We start from the raw sequence: 16761 nt of genomic DNA, 5'->3' as shown, positions 1-16761 counted from the left end.
TGATGATGGAAAACGGCGTTGACTAACCGTTAGTAGGTGGCCCCAGCATTTTTCAGTCCAAATGGCATCACTTGGTAATGGTAGGTGCCTCGGTCGGTAATGAAGGAGGTGTGTTCCCGATCAGATGGATGCATCAGAATTTGGTTATACCCAGAGAAGGCATCCATGAAGCTGAGCATTTGATGACCGGTCGTGGCGTCGACCAGCAGATCTATGCGGGGAAGAGGATAACTGTCTTTGGGGCAAGCTCGATTGAGGTCTGAGTAGTCGACACAAAGTCGCCATTTACCATTGTTCTTGCGAACCAGGACCACGTTTGACAACCATCTAGGATAGTCCACGTTCTTGATGAATTGGGCCTCAAGGAACTTGTCAACCTCTGCTGCAATAAGAGTATTGCGCTCAGGATGAAAGATGCGCTGCTTCTGACGGTAGGGTCAGAAATGAGGTTCAATGCTGAGGCGATGGGTTATGAAGGAGGGGTTAATACCCGGCATATCTAAATGGGTCCAAGCAAAGACATCATTGTACTCGGTCAGGAGGGCAGTAAGGTCGGCCTTTGCTTGGGGGGATAGTTGGCTACCGATTTTGGCAGTTTTCGTTGGGTTGATGGGGTCGATGAGAACCTCCACGAGTTTCTCCACAGGTTCTCCTCTGACCAGCTCGTCCTTATCTCGGACGTCAAGTCCTTTAATAATCATAGCTTCCTTCAGCTTAACTTCTTTTAGTGAGGCAACATAGCATTCCCTGGCCACTGTAAGGCCCCGGTGTCCCACATTGGGAATGGAGGGAAAGTTCCTGGGCTATAAAAGTAAAAACCTAGACCCTTATATAGCATCGAGGCCTTTTTCCAAGTGGTGAAATCCCTATTAGAACTCCCCAGTTAAGCGTGCTTAGGCTGGAATAGTTCTAGGATGGGTGACCCACTGGGAAGAACAAATCTGTGCGGGCGTGGCCCAAAGCGGACAATATCGATGACATGTAAAGGGTCGGGGCGTTACAAATGGCATCAGAGCCGACTCTCCGGAGTACCGAGTGTGGGCCCCTAGCGTCTCTCGGTGCATGTGGGCGGGCTTACGAGCTGGCAGGCTACTGCACGGGGACGTGCAGCCTTATAGGGGGTGGATTGTAAGGCCCTGGTGTCCCGCATCAGGAATAGAGGGAGAGTTCCTGGGCTATAAAAGTAAAAACCTAGACCCTTATATAGCATCGAGGCCTTTTTCCAAGTGGTGAAATCCCTATTAGAACTCCCCAGTTAAGCGTGCTTAGACTGGAGTAGTTCTAGGATGGGTGACCCACTAGGAAGAACAAATCCGTGCGGGCGTAGTCCAAAGCAGACAATATCGATGACGTGTAAAGGGTCGGGGCGTTACAGCCACGGTCTGCTCTCTCCTTACAGTCCCGACCCCCAGATCGGTGGAAAACTTAACGGCAAGGTGATGAGTTGATGTGATAGCTTGGAAGGCATTTAAGGCAGTGCAACCAAGGATGATGTTGTAGGCGGATGGACAGTCGACAACAAGGAAGGTGAGCAACTTTGTAGTCTGCCGTGGGTACTCGCCGATTGTGATGGGAAGATCAATGGAGCCGATGGAGGTGACCCGGTCGCCAGTGAAACCGACCAACGGGATTTGGAGAGGAGACAGACTTTCCTCTCCAATTTTGAGCTGGCGAAAGCAGTTGAGAAAGATGATGTCTGAGGAACTACCGTTGTCGATGAGAACTCGTCTGACCTTGTAGTTGGAGAGGAGGACATAAATGACGAGAGGGTCATCATGAGGGTAGAAAATGCCTGTATAGTCGGCGTCTATGAAGGTGATATGCTCGGTCCACTACTTGGGCTGTTTGGAGGGTCGATCGACCGTGGCAACTGCTTTGTCTGAGCCCTGCCTTATCTTTTTGAGTTCTGCCCTCTGAGCCGAGTGGGATGGTCCCTCGCAAGCAAGGCCGCCTGAAATGACTTTGATCTCTTAAACAGGTGGAGGGGGGTTGCCTAGGGGCCGAGGTTGCCGTGGAGGGCGATCATGGCCTTTGTTAGGTTGGGCTGGCTGTCGGGCGGGGTGCGCTGGCGGTTGTTTCTGAGGGGCTCTGTTCTTTGCCTCTGCTGAGGGCGGGTGTTCGTGAACCAGCTAAGACGTCCCTGGTGTATGAGGGTCTCGACCTGATCTTTGAGGTTAATGCACTCATCGGTGTTATGGCCATGGTTCTGGTGGAAGCGGCAATATTTGGACTGGTCTTTCCGATTGGAAGGGGTTCGTGACGGTTGGGGCCATTTAAGGGGGTTGTCCCGCTGGATCTGATTGATGACTTGTTCCATGGGGGAGTTAAGGGGTGTGTACTGCTCGAACCGACCGGGCGATTGGGCTGGTGCCGACCGGTCAGCTCGGGGGGGCCGGTCGGTATAGTGTGGTGTTTGGTTATTATACTGGGTGTTTCTGGGTTCTGAGTCTTTTCTCTTTTCTTTGGGGGGTGGGTTTTTGGTTATGGGATCTTGCTGGGCGGCTAGGGAATCCTCAGCATTCATGTATTTTTTGGGCTTTGGAGAGTAGTGCTGCCATGGAGGTCGGAAGGTTTTTAGAGAGGGAGAACAAGAAGTCGGACGATCACAGACCGGCCATGAAAGCAGTGAGGATGACCTTGTCATCATTTTCCGTTACTTGTAGGGCCTCGTTGTTGAAGCGGGTAACAAAACTGCGTAGGGACTCCCCCTCGGTCTGTCGAATGTTGAGGAGTTGGGTTGCGGGGTGTCGCTGGCGCTGGGCTCTAATAAAATAACTAAGGAAGGAGTCACTGAGATGCTGGAAAGTGGAGACGGAGTCTGCTGGTAACTGGCTAAACCACAGCCGAGCTTACCCCTTCAGTGTCACGGGGAAAGCTCGACACATGATCTCGTCAGGGAATGCATGGAGGATCATGAGGGTTCTGTAGGTCTCCAGATGGTCGACTGAGTCCGTCGTACCGTCAAAAGAGTCGATGGTGGGCATCTTGAAGTTGGGGGGTAGAGGTTTGTCGCGGATGGAGGCAACAAATGGTGAGTTTGCTGTGGTAGAGGGTTTATGCTGGATGTTCTGCATGACCCCTTGGAGTTGGAGCTTTATGGCTCGGAGTTCCGCGTCCCAGAGAGGGATGTGGTCACCTCTGGAGGGCAACGGGGGCTGGACGCTGCTAGCCTCTCCTTCAAGGATTGGTGGCAGGATCGATGGTTGTGAGCCCCAAGGTGGTAGGTTTATACCTGGAGGAAGGGGTTGCAAGCCTTCTCTGTTGGGCGGATTAGGCTGTGGAATAGTATAGCTCGGGGCTTGTTCGTAGTTGGGGGGAATATCGGGAGGTTGTGGAGGGGGCATAGGAAGGTTTCTTTGGAGTAGGGCATTGATCAGGGCTTGGTTTTGCTCGGCCATGCGGTTAATACTGTTGGTAAGCTCGATGAAATACTGTGGTGAGTTGTTTGGATTGGGGGGGTCGGCTTGGTGGTCGGCAGCATTTTGGTGAGAAGCCATGGATCTAGTCGTGACCATACACTTCGATGGGTAGCGAGAAAGGGTTATTGGAACGGAGTCTCCGGCGACAGTGAACACAATTGGCGCAGGGAGCAAAGCTTTTCCACAGACGGCGCCAACTGATGTTACAGTTACTACACAACAGGTCCCAGGCGGAAAGGGTCGAACTAATCCATGCTTCTTCAACCGGTAACTGAGTGTTCAAGCCCACTAGAGAACTTACACAGGAGTCCAATGGGGAACAAGGAGTCCCTCAGCGTACCCTCCGACGAGCAAGTTAGAGAGAGAGAGAGTAGTGAAATGTAGAGATATGAATTAGAGATAGAAAACTTAACCTTCTTCTTGTCTGCAACGTCTGTTTATATCCTTTGGTAATCATTTCGCCGTCCCTTCCGACCTGCCACCTTGGCCGAAAGTCTATGCTGTAGCTTACCTTGTTCAGGGTGAGAGGGTGCTGTTCCGACGGAGAGGTGTTGTCGTAATAAATGCTGTGATGGGCTGCATTAATGGTGATGTGTAGTGGCAATAACTTTGCAGATCTTTGTCTGCTGATGTGGCTTGTCCTTTACCTGTCGTATGTCTGAATGTTATTGGCTCTTTATGCCACGTTGGATTCCAGCTGTTCTGGACTTCACCAACTGGGTTATGTATTGGGCTCCAAGTGATGGGCTTGGGTTGTTCATAGTGAGCTATGGCCTTTATGGGCTTACCCACGTCAATTTGTAATTGAGCTTTACTAATACTGTGTTTAGTTAGAGAATTTATAGAGAGATTTAGAAAGGAAAATAAAAAAAATAAGTGAAATATGAATAAAATATATTTGAGTAAATTACACTGACATTTCCTGAGATTTATGTTTATTACAGTTCCCTCTCACATTTGGAAAATTACACTGACCTCCTTTGTTAGTGTAATTATTTGACGTTGTTAACTTTTAATTTAAAATGACATATTTACCCTTAACCTTTATATATACTTTAAAGGGTAAATTACATTGACACCCCCTGAGGTTTCAATTTAATATGGATTTCCCCCTGACATATAAAATAAAAGAAGCTAATTTAATAAAAATAAATATAAAGAAATATATTTAATTTGTAAAAAATTATTTCTAACCACTCGAAATATAAAAATTATATAAAAATGATAATTATTTTTTATTTTTTATTTCTCAACCAAATTAATTTTTAATTTTTTTAAAAAAATTCTAAAAATCAAACCATACATAGCTTAAGAATCATTTGATAAGTCATTTCTTACGTTAGTAGCTTATTTAATTATTTGTTAATTTTACGATATTTTTACCATATAAGACTTGTTTGGTAACCATTTCGTTTTCAGTTTTCAATTTATATTTACAAAAATTAAAAAAATTGTCATAAAAACTTGTTTGATAATTTTTTGGGTTTATAAATGGTTGTCTCAGTTTGTAAATTTGAGAAAAAAATGTAAATTCAAAAAATGAGTTTACGTTGGTTTTTAAACAAAAATTTAAAAATTTGACTAACAAAATTTTTTTTCAATTAATTTTTTTTTCAAATAATTTTTTTTTCTAATTAATTTTTTTTTTCAATGAATTTTGTTTTTCAACTAATACTAACCGATGAGGCAATTAGTAACGCTACTTTAAACCTTGGGAAGGAGATTTTAATTTTTAAAATATGAGGGGTATCAATGTAATTTACCCAGTGAGGGCAAAATTGGTATTTAAAAAAAATTAAATTGCTGACATCAGCAAAATCTGTTAGTTTACTTAACAGTTAACTAACTGAGGGAGCAATCTATAATGAAACTTTAAACCTCAGAGAGGGAGATGCAATTTCTAAAAGGTGAGGGAAGAACTGTAATAAACATAAACTTTAGGAGGTCTCAATGTAATTTACCAAATATATTTATATTTCATTTAATTTTACAATTTTTTTCGTTTTCTTTTCTAATTTCATTTCTAAATTTACCAACTAAACACAACGTGAACAATGCTAGAGGGCCACAATTTTTGTGGCTACAATGGCTCAAAACTGTTAAAACGACGTCATTTTGACACTTTTTAGTCATTGTAACCACAAAATTGTGGCTCTCAAATATTTCTCGTCTCGATAATGACCCCTTCAATTAAATTAAATTAAATTAAATCTAACCATCACTGGATTATTCCAAAACTAGGCCTCCTTTGATAACAGGTTATTTTAATAATTTTTTGATTTTTTTGTTAAAATATAAAGTAAAAAAATTAATATGTTTGGAATGATTTTTAATTTTTTTGAAAAAATATATAAAAAGTAAAGAGAAAAATGAATCTTTAATTTTTTTTTTGTATAAATTATAAATTATTTAATTTTTGTAATAATTTTTTAATTTTTAAACTAAAATAAATAACTCCCAAACGAGGCCAAAACAGTAGATGTTGTGCATTTTTTTTTTTCTGATCTATACTATATATTAAGCAAAAGGGAATTTTTAACCCATGGCCTGTGAGAACTTCAATATTCCAATCTGAATTTTCTAAATTTTTTATTTTTTACTTAAAAAAAAGCGGTTATTGATTTAGTCAAAATCTCGTGATTAACATTTATTAACATTTTTCAATTCACGTGTCTTTCTACATGTCTGAATTTATTGATTTGATCAAAATTTCCTGATCAACATTTAAAATCTCCTTATACAAATAATTATAGATACAATATTATAGTATCATTTTTAACTTTTCCTATACACTATGACTAGTGATAAGATTATTAAATTATTTTTGTAAAAAATCTTAAAAAATATAAATTATATATTAAAAAAAATTTAAAATAAATATAAATATTTATAATTATTCCACGGTGATAGGCTAGTTAAAATAATATAAAAAAGGCCCATCTATTTTACGCCTAGTCACAACACAACTCTCCTTCATAGGAACCGGCCCTCTCAGTGATCAGCGGAGCAGCCCTCTTCCAATTGCCATTTCTTCACCAACAAAAACCCTCTCTCTCCTCTCACTTCACCTGAAACCTCTCTCTCCTTCTCTCTCTATCTCTGCATGCAACGATTGCAATGGGACTGTGTTTCTCTCGCAAGGCGGTGAAGAACAAGCCCTCCAAGCGTATATCAAACGCAGTTAATGGTGGCAATTCGAGCAATCGGTGGACTCGAGTCCGATCGACGAAGAAGGACAAGTTGGAGGACTCGATCATTCATGAGCGAGCTCTCGCGGCCGCGATTCTGCTTCAGCAGCAGTTGCAGGACGGTGCCGCTGGTGGTTCTGTGCCGTTTGATCGATCCACTTCGCTGCGATATCCGAACGCCAACTCCAAGAAACAGCAGGTTCTGAATCGGAGCTCCAGTTCTAGGGCTCGGTCTCTGGCTGATCCTCTGATTCAGCCTCACCAGCTTGTTAATCAGGTTCGTCTTTTTTTTTTTTGTCTTCGAATTGATCACTGTTGAACTGAATTGCTGATTTTTTTTTAAAGCTGATTTGTATGGTGTTTTGTGTTTGCATTTTGAACTAATGCCGTCGTTAATGTGTTGTTTATTGTTAGTTACGTTTTAGGAGTTTTGCTTAACTTGTAGGTACATTTGCTCGAATATTTGTGTAATTTGGTGAAAATTATACTCAAATTTCAAATTGTACGTTTGACTAGAAATTGGGAATAATTCAAACGCAAAAAAAGAAAAAAAAGAAAAGAAAAAAAAAAAAACCACAATTGAAAAGAAATAATTCAGTCACAATCATCAATGTGAATGATTTTAATGACCAAGTCTCAAATTAAGCGTAATGTCTTCTTCTTCTCCAAAGGGATGTTCATTTGGCTGGATATTCTAACCTTAAGTTTAAATATTCAAACTTGGTTTGAACTTTTGAATTGAGTGTAAGTTGGTGGTTTTAAAGCCGTGCTTAACAAAAGTTTAGGGACAGACCTAGTTTGTGCAAAGTACTTGAATTTAAATTAAATAATTCTGCTAGGCACTTTAAATCTACCCCATACCCTTCAATTTGGAGGCAGACCTAGTTTGTGCAAAGTAAGGCTTTAAAACCACCAACTTACATTTCAATTGAGTGTAACTTTAAATCTACCCACACACTTCACTTTCTTGACAACATGATTTTCTCTTTGAGTTGTTAAAGCAAAGTACTTGCAAGTTGCAATAGGTTTTAAATTGGTAGGTGGTTAGGGCAACAAACTAGTCTTTCAGTTTGTAGAATGCAAATAAGTTGCTATAAGTATAGTTTCATCAAGAAAAATAATTTCTCAAATTACAAAATAAATAAATAAATGCGCCCTTTGAATTCCATCTATTGATTTTGAATTTTGCATAACCCATAAAAGCTACCTAAGTAGCTTTCAAGCAAAGCTTACTACTTGTCCAGTCCTTTGCCCAAGTGCCCTATGAATACTGTTCAAGCAGAGCTCTTGGTTCTACAATTCGATCCTATCGTTCAAATTTTAAATACCAAAAGCTCAAAGGACTATTTCAGAGCCTGATCCCAGCCTTGCCGTGGGCATAGTGGCAAGGGGTTGATGGCCTAGGATTAATGGGCATGAGTCTCGCATCCCCAATAGTCACTAGTGAGACTCAAACCTACGACCTCGTGTCCACTAAACCACCTGGGATTAAGCCCCTGACCACCACCCTCGGTTATTAATTTTCCTTTATATTTCATTAAATACGTGTAATTTTTTCTTAGTTTATCTGTTGTTAACCTACAAATTACGAGATTGCTTGTTACATAGGTAAATTTTCTTACTCCAGATTATGTTCTAGCTACTAATTGGAATAACACAATGAGTCTTGAGCTTATCTACATTTTTTCCGAAGTAAATGGAGCAGTCTACATGTAGCATGTATTCCACAACACCCAATTTTTACCCAATTATTTCAATTTGTAATTGTTGAATTCCGAAGTTGTGAATTAACAATTTAAAGAGACTGTTGATGCAGATGGGGGTCCTCAAATAGGAGGTGTTTGGTGGTAGGTCCTCCTATACAAAGAGATACGAAGACAATTTTGAATGTGGATGATCTTTTGGCTGTACTTATAGAGATCTAGTAAATACTTAGGCTAAGTTTGACATCTTCAAAAAAAGTCAAAAAGTCACTATCGTATTTAAGTCACATCACCTCTCTATCACATCACTTCAAACCCAACTCATATTTTATAAAAAGTCAAAAAGTGCACTTATTTTGAACATTCTAAATAACCCCTAGCTGCCCCAAAAGTCATAATGTTTCCTAGCCGTCAAAAACCCTTTCATTGTCATCTAATAGTATGTCCAAGATTCCAATTTATAAATACAATAATTTATGGATCCAAACTTTTGTGTCAAAATGGAATGGATGAGATCTATGATGCCTTGACTTTATTTCCAAGTATGTGAGCTCTTCATCCCTTTTAGTCATTCTTATATTTTCTAACTAATTTTCTTTTTGACAGAATGTAAAGCCTGATGATCTAGAGACCAACCATTTTGTTCTTGTCCATGGAGGAGGTTTTGGTGCCTGGTGTTGGTATAAAACTATAGCACTTTTAGAAGAATGTGGATACAGAGTTACTGCCATAGATTTAACTGGTTCTGGAATTCATTCATTTGATACAAACAGCATCACAAGTCTTTCGCAATATGTGAAGCCACTTACTGTTTTTCTTGAAAAACTTGCTGACGCGGAGAAGGTACTGTTCTATTTCTACCAGTTTCTTTTCTGTGTTTTCATTTATCACGTTGCACCAGTTTGCATCTATGTCAAAAAGAAAATAAGAGGTGTCTCAAAGTGGAAATCTCCATGAGTTTCTATTAAGGGTTTGTAATTTTAGTGAATTCAGATGTTCTACAACTGGATCATAGAAGTCTTTTTTGTTATACATATAGGTTATTGTATGGCTAACATCTAGGGTATTATCTAAGGTATTCTTAATAAATTCTTCTTGCATGTTGTCATGATATTCTGCTGTAATGTTGGTCCTTATGTTACTTCTGCAAGCAAGGTCTGTTACACTGTCAACACTCGAGCCTTTTTTGGGCTGGAGACTTCATCCAAGTTCTTTACTTCAGTAGTGATGTTCAGAACTAATCTTAGTTTCCATTGCCCATTGTTTGTCCCCGTAAGTCATGTGCAGAGCTAATGTTTGGCATTATTTGCACAAAGCAGCTGCTCTATTAATCAAATTCGAGTTCTCACCCTTTGCAACCCAAGCTTTTACCGTTGCATTAAGGAAACTTGTTGGAAATGTATTACCTAATTTTTTTTCCCCTTTGTCTCGAAAGGAACTTGTTCTTGCATTCCCATTGTTAAGTTAGAAAGTTCTGGAAACTTCTGTTTGTTATTGCTGGAAGATTTTCTTTGCTTTGGTTTAGCTACTTTGTATTTGTTTCCGAAATGGTGCCTGAGCTGGTGTAATTATTATTTAAAGGTGCTAAATGGATGCTTGGAAAAGTCACTTGAAATTCCTAAATTATATTTTGGTTGAAGTCGTTGTGGGAGCTTGAATAGCAGTTTGAAACTTTTACTTATGTTAATTTTTATTATTTTTTCAGGTGATTTTGGTAGGACATGATTTTGGTGGTACCTGTGTATCATATGCAATGGAGCTGTTTCCCAATAAAGTTTCCAAAGCTGTTTTCATTGCTGGAGCAATGTTGACTAGTGAACAAAGTACCCTTGATATGTTCTCCCAACAGGTTTGCAAGTCATTCTAAGTCATTTAACTTAACGGATACTTTATTTGCGTGCAAGTGGACTGATTCTTGAGTTTGAAAATTGGTTCTGATTTATGTGTGAGTATTGTGTTTCAAAATTTCCAGAATGCCATTTGGCTTATGAAGGTTCTTAAATTGTGTCCAAAAATTTCTGACTTCCAACTATTTTGGATGCAATTCACTCTCGCATCTTGCTTATGTCTGGCCTTAGATAATGCTCAGGTTCTTCAGAAAATGCTTCTACCTTTACTGGCTAGTAGTTGTGTGCAAATGTATCTTCTGCCAAAGATGTCAAACTAAGTTGATTTTGATCTTTGAGGCTATACCTTGTGGCATTTTTCCTTAGCCTCAATGTGTAAGCCTCAAAAGCTTTGAAAGAGAATCTAAAATTCAGTTCTGAGGTTCTTGGTAGCCATAAGGCATGTGTCATAACTTATGCCTCATGTGAGTTAAACAGAAAGTGTGAACCTCAATGAAACATGAGACCTTTGAGGCTTTAATCATGAGACATGTTCCTGGAGCTTGAAGGTGTAAGCTTCTTAAGGTGGCGAATTTGATTTACTTTATTGTCAGTAGACAATAAAAATAAGGTTTTTAAATTTATTCAGGTTGATAGATACCTGGAATGTTACGCTAAATAAGTTGGGCATTTTTATTTTATTTTATTTGTGATGAGTTACATTTTGTAATCATTGCAGACAGATTCAAATGATTTGATGCGACAGGCTCAGATATTTATCTATGCAAATGGGAACACTAACCCTCCAACTGCAATTAATCTTGACAAGTCATTGTTAAGGGACTTGTTATTCAACCAGAGTCCTGCCAAGGTATATACTAACTTTGCTCATAATATTTTGTTTTTGGAGATATATGATCAGTACATTTTCATTTTAAATTTAGGAATGACATGATTGTGAAATTATAGCATTATGCCTCTGACTTTAACTGCTTAGAAGAATGCGTGTTTCAACACATGGGTAGGGACATACATTATGAATGCATGCAGGTACACATGCATGTATTATTTTGTGTTGCCAATATTTGAAATAATTACGATGTAGAGTCACAACCATCAAGTTGGTTACCTCTTGGTGATCTCCTCTCGACCAAGAACACTTACTTTTGTGAACTTCAAGTCTAAGCAGCATTTGGCCAACCCCTCCATCCAAAAAAAACAACCAAATAAATAAACAGGCCTACACACCTGATTTTACTTGCTGACACACAATTATTTTGTTCCTTTTGCTTCAAATTTCAATGTCATTCTTAAAGTTTTAATTGTCAATTTGAGCTCCCAAAACTTTATTGAAAAGTCAATTAATCAACCTTGTTAAAAGAAATCAAAATTTAAACGAAGTGTGAAATTCCAAATCTTTTAGATCATCCATACCTTTGCACAAAGTGTTTATCAGTTTTTTGGTGAACCAACAGACATTGGAAGTCAATTTCAAAGCATCATAAAGACAATCTCAGTTGTTTACACTCTTGTTTTGTGTTCAATATTTACCCATATGCATGTCCGTCAATTTGTGCATTTATGCATATATAATTCTGCTAAATTCCATTTTGCCTATTGTCGTCCAGGATGTTGCACTAGCATCTGTTTCAATGAGGCCAATCCCTTTTGCACCAGTTTTGGAGAAGCTTTCTCTTTCTGACAAGAACTATGGCTCTGTCAAGCGGTTTTACATAGAAACTGCAGAAGATAACGCCATACCTATCGCACTTCAGCAAAGCATGATAAACAAAAGCCCCCCGGAACGGGTTTTTCATCTTAAAGGTGCTGATCACTCCCCCTTTTTCTCAAAACCTCAAGCCCTACACAAGCTATTGGTAGAGATCTCAAAGATCCCGTCAACTTAGCATCTGTTTACTGGTTGGCTTCCCCAAGTTACTCCCTCTGGAGGTTTCCTTGACATACAGTCACATGGTAAGCATTATGAATTTTGAGCGACTGAATACATGCATCTTCAATTCAATTATTGTTTTGTACCCACATTAGTGATGTATATGCTGGTGTGAATTCAATTTTGCTGGGTGGTGCAGAACTAGCATGTATGAGATAATTAATCTTAATAAGCAATGTTAGTGTTGGTTTCTTTCTTGGTTTATATTCTGTTGTTTATGTTTGTGGAAAAGGCTGTCTATTAATTAACCCTGTCAGCATGTTGATTGGAATCTCTGGTTATTAATAAACTCCCTTTTAGACTGTATCACGAATTTGGACACCTTTTAAAATCATTATCTAAATTCATGATCCAAACATAGTTTTATGCTGTGTTTGGTTGGGGGATTTGGGGAGGGATTTGAAAAGGGAAAGGGAAAAGGTGTGTGAAATTAGGTGAAATATAGACATGTTTTATTCACATTTCACCTGCTTTTTCTATTTTTCTTTCCAAATTTCTCCCCAAATCCCCCAATCAAACACAGCATTAGAGAATTGTTTAATATTGAGACTTAGACGTCAGATGAAGTGATTGATTCAATTCATTTTTCAGCAACAACTGACAATATAACAACTTTTGTTTTTTAAAAAACAAATTACGATTATTGGGCATGCCGAAAAGGCTAGGGAAGTTTATGTCAATCTGTGATTAAGCACTTGGGATTTACTGGAAAAATCTAATACTTGAATTGTCAAACCAAAAACAATCACATTGCTTGCTTTCGATTTCAATTATTTATTTATTTATTTTTTCCCATAAAAGCTAAAAGCTAGTTTGATGGGCAAAAAATTGAAAAAAAGAAAAATGTTGATTATTTTCATGTGATTTTATTTTTTCCTAGGTGAAAATAGTTTGTGAAATTTTAAAAATATGTTTTTGGTATTTATTTTTTGTCAAGCTAATTTTTTTATATAAATAAAAATTAAAAAAATAAAATCAAACAAGATAAATAAGATTCAACCTATCTTAATGTATAAATTGTTTTTTTATTCAACATGCCTTAATTATAGAAAAATGTTTAAGACTCGCAAAAAAAAAAAAAATTTATCCTCTCTATCCCTCTTCTTGTTTTTTTCCTTCCTCTCCACTATTTGTCTTCCTCCTCCCTGCTTTTCCCTCTACAATGCTCTCTTCAACTTCTCCCTCACCTTTACCGACTCTCATTTAACTCCATCTGCTCATGTCTAGAGGGAGATCACTACGGGAGCGAGGGTGTGCGTGATTGGTATCGCGAGAGAGAGAATTCTAACATAGTGAATAATAATAGTACCATACAAAAGGAGTTTATTTATTTATTTATCATTATTATTATTTTAAATCGTAGGGCTTCTAAATCCATCCTTGCTTACTGCCAAAGTTAAGGAGAGTGCTTAAAGAGAATTTAAAGATGATGGCTTTATTTTGTCATTCTTCAACCTTTGATTCAGTTCTAATCAGATTTTGGATGACAAATTGCAGCATTGCTGAGGCAACATATAGTCAGTTTTGCTAGGAATTTTTGAATTAAAATTTACCATTATTTAAACCATTGTTATAAGAGTTTCTCATGTGGTTCTTCCCAAAAATACCTGAAGGCATAGTTTTTTTTATAACGAAAACGTGTTTGACCTTGAGGTTAGAAGAAATGGGGGTAACAAAATGATTGGCGACTTTGGGATCACTTGGTGAGTGTCATCTCAAGAAAGAAGAAAAAAGTGCCATCTCAAGATATCATTTTTGTACACAGAGATTTGAAGAGAGATTTGGAAAGGGAAATGGAAAAAGTAGGTGAAATGTGAAAAAAACATACTTATATTTCACCTAGTTTCACATATCTTTTCCCTTTCTTTTTCCAAATCCCTTTTCAAATCCCCAACCAAACACAGCGCAAAGTTTGTCATATTACTGTTCCCATGAATTTCAATGTAATTATATAATGAAATAGTGTGGCACATTGATGAAAAAACAAGCATCTGAATACATAAATAGCATCCTAAATAACATCCCATCATTTTGTAACTGCCGTCAAAACAACATAGAATTCATGTAGTGGTTCCAATCACTCTTGGTTGCAACCAAGTGGCACTGAACAGCTCTTTTGCATCACAAAGATCCTCTGTAGAATAATCACTGCCAAGAACTTCAAATCTAGAGTTGTCTAACGAGTAAGCAATGTAGCTGTTGTTGCTACAAGTGAACATAGGAAAATTTATTTTGTTCTTCAGGGCACCTCCCATCCAAGTCACAACTAGCGACGATGTTTGACTAAAAAAGAATGAGTTGCATCCCAAATTTGTCAGTTTAACCCATTCTGTAGAAGAAGAGTTTAGCTGGAAAACATGAACAGATTTTCCCATGGAACCCACAAAGACTGAGAACAAATTTTTCTTCATAGAAACCATAAATCCTCGAGACATGGTTAGAAGAAACTGTGATGGTTGAGGATGAGCATAAGAACCACCTACCATTGTTAATTTAAAGGTACCCAAACTTTCTTCCTCACCCAAACAATAGAAACATTGATCATAGAAAACTGGATTGCAACCTGATGAGATGAATGGTCGTCCATTATCATACCTACTGTTAGTCCAATTCTCATCGCCTGCCTTCATACATGAAATATTTACTACCATGGAAGTTGAATGAGAAATGGCAAAAACAACCCAACCTGAAGAAATTGGCGAGGCTGAGAATGAAATGCCATCAAAACAATTGTCTTCCACCAAGTCAGGAAGCTTAATCTTTGTTTTACTGAAGAATTCAAAGAAAAAAAAACCTCAGACCTTCAGTAACAAGAAGCCAACCATCGTTTGACAATCGAATCTTACATCCAAATAATTCATTGCTATTCATGTAATATGTCAAATTGTTGATTGGATCATAGAAAGATCATAACATTTTTTCCTTGTGAAAGAACATGAGCCAACCGTCACTGGATGTTAAACCAGTCAGATCACTTCTCCAGCGAATTGGAGGAGCAAGTGACATCCACCTTCTACATATATCACGTAAGCTCAAGTAGTCTTTGACATTAGCATTAGCAATAAACTTTGCGAAAAGTTTTTGAAGGTCCATTGGGAGAATTTCTATTTCAAGGTAACTATTGCATGAACAATGGATCTGTTGGGATGGTTCATGTGCTTGTATATATTTTCTTCTCCACCTTTTCTCCTTTTGAGATGATATGTGCATCTTTTTGGTGAGTATCGATCAACCTAAAAGCCAAGAAACATTTTATCATATCAAATTTCATTGACAATGATGGGGGAAAATTGAAAGAACTTTTAGCCGGTGGCAATTGTCGTTGATATCGTTCCTTAAATCTACTTCTAACTTAGTTTCATGTAGTTCGATTTTTGACTTAGATGAATACACTACATTTTATTTGTCAGAAATTGTGATATAGTTTTGAAATTTTAAAAATTTCAATTATGACTATTTTTTTATGTTTTTATACTGCCGAAACTCCACTTTCCTCAAATTTTAGTTTATTATATTTATCTATTTTTTGTTCTTATGGAAATATATTGAAAAAAAAAAAATGGAATCATTTGGATCGCTTAAATTTACCGTTTTGGGCGCGAAGTGTATCACATGTTGGAAAAATTGAAAGAATTTTTGGAGGAGTTTAAAATTTCAAAATTATATCACAATTTCTGATAAAAGAAAATGTTACCTATTCATTTAGGTCAAAAATCAAAATACATGAAATTAAGTTAGAAGCAGGTTTAAGGAATGATATCAACAACAATTGTCACCGGTAATTAAGAATCAAAATCACCCATTGTTAAAAAACAAACAAATAAATAAAGGGTAAATTACAAATACACTCTTAAGATTTGATTAAAATACGAATCGTACCCTGTGATTTTGAAAATTACATTCTACTCCCTGAGATTTTTAATTTCATAACAAATCGTCCCTTTTATTAATAAATTTTCAAGTCAATTAACAATTTTTAATGATGTTAAAAATATGTTTTAATTAATAATTTAGGTAATTTTATTATTGTATAGGTGAGCAATTATGAATTTTCTTTTTTTAGTTAAATTTGTTAAATAAAAAATTCTAATAAGGGGATATTTGTAGTTTTTCAAATCATAGAGGACAATATGTATTTTAAGCAAATCTTGAGGGATGTTTTTGTAATTTACCCATAAATAAAATATAGATAACAAAAAGGAAGTAAATGATAGCAAAAGGACGGGAAATTATTAAATATTCGTGAAATATCACATGTCTGTACTCCTTAATCAATCATCATTCAATGTTCCCTTATGTTTCCCAATCACTCAATATAATATCCCACCTATCACCTTTTCCACTAATCATAATACTATAAAATATTACGTATCGATACTCTGAAATTACTGAATAATTACCCAAAACGACATAAAGAACAAAACCCTAGATCCCAGATTGATTAAATAATGGCAACAAAAGCTATTTTATTTTATTTTATTAGCATAGCCAAAACAAAAATATTCTTACCTTAAGAGATGCATTAAATCGGGTTTGGATTGTCTTCAGTTCAGAGCTGGGACAGTTCAGTCCAGTTTGACCTATTGGGTTCATTTTTGGGTTTTTTTTTGATAATTTGAGCTGTTCATATTTTAAGATTTGTTGAGTATATTATTCTTGTAAAAAATACATCGA

The 16761-nt window shown here is 37.3% G+C and overlaps 2 protein-coding genes across 2 annotated transcripts; one reads left to right on the top strand and one right to left on the bottom strand.

Moving 5' to 3' along the window:
• The first annotated feature begins 6339 nt into the window (after positions 1–6339).
• On the top strand, positions 6340–12291 carry LOC114291216 (putative methylesterase 11, chloroplastic). Its single transcript, XM_028235263.2, has 5 exons — positions 6340–6884; positions 8917–9153; positions 10016–10159; positions 10876–11007; positions 11765–12291. Exons 1-5 carry the CDS (start codon positions 6537–6539, stop codon positions 12041–12043), a joined length of 1140 nt encoding a protein of 379 aa, XP_028091064.1. The 5' UTR covers positions 6340–6536; the 3' UTR covers positions 12044–12291.
• A 1856-nt stretch (positions 12292–14147) lies between these two features.
• On the bottom strand, positions 14148–15180 carry LOC145824424 (F-box protein At4g00893-like). Its single transcript, XM_082924078.1, has 2 exons — positions 15023–15180; positions 14148–14856 (listed from the first exon to the last, which is right to left on the bottom strand). Exons 1-2 carry the CDS (start codon positions 15178–15180, stop codon positions 14148–14150), a joined length of 867 nt encoding a protein of 288 aa, XP_082780204.1.
• Between the last annotated feature and the right edge of the window lie 1581 nt (positions 15181–16761).

This window comes from Camellia sinensis, chromosome 4, assembly GCF_055761805.1.
Source record: "Camellia sinensis isolate YWXY chromosome 4, ASM5576180v1, whole genome shotgun sequence".
NCBI classification, from domain to species: domain Eukaryota; kingdom Viridiplantae; phylum Streptophyta; class Magnoliopsida; order Ericales; family Theaceae; genus Camellia; species Camellia sinensis.
Note: the sequence above shows the minus strand (reverse complement) of the source record. Positions and strands in the feature narration are given on the sequence as shown.

Coding starts and splice junctions, on each gene's coding strand:
- LOC145824424 (XM_082924078.1), bottom strand. CDS start 15,180: ATGGACCTTCAAAAACTTTTCGCAAAGTTTATTGCTAATGCTAATGTC. Junction 14,857..15,022: donor TCCAGTGACGGTTGGCTCAT/GTTCTTTCACAA, acceptor TGAATTCTTCAG/TAAAACAAAGATTAAGCTTC.
- LOC114291216 (XM_028235263.2), top strand. CDS start 6,537: ATGGGACTGTGTTTCTCTCGCAAGGCGGTGAAGAACAAGCCCTCCAAG. Junction 9,154..10,015: donor AACTTGCTGACGCGGAGAAG/GTACTGTTCTAT, acceptor TTATTTTTTCAG/GTGATTTTGGTAGGACATGA. Junction 11,008..11,764: donor TCAACCAGAGTCCTGCCAAG/GTATATACTAAC, acceptor ATTGTCGTCCAG/GATGTTGCACTAGCATCTGT.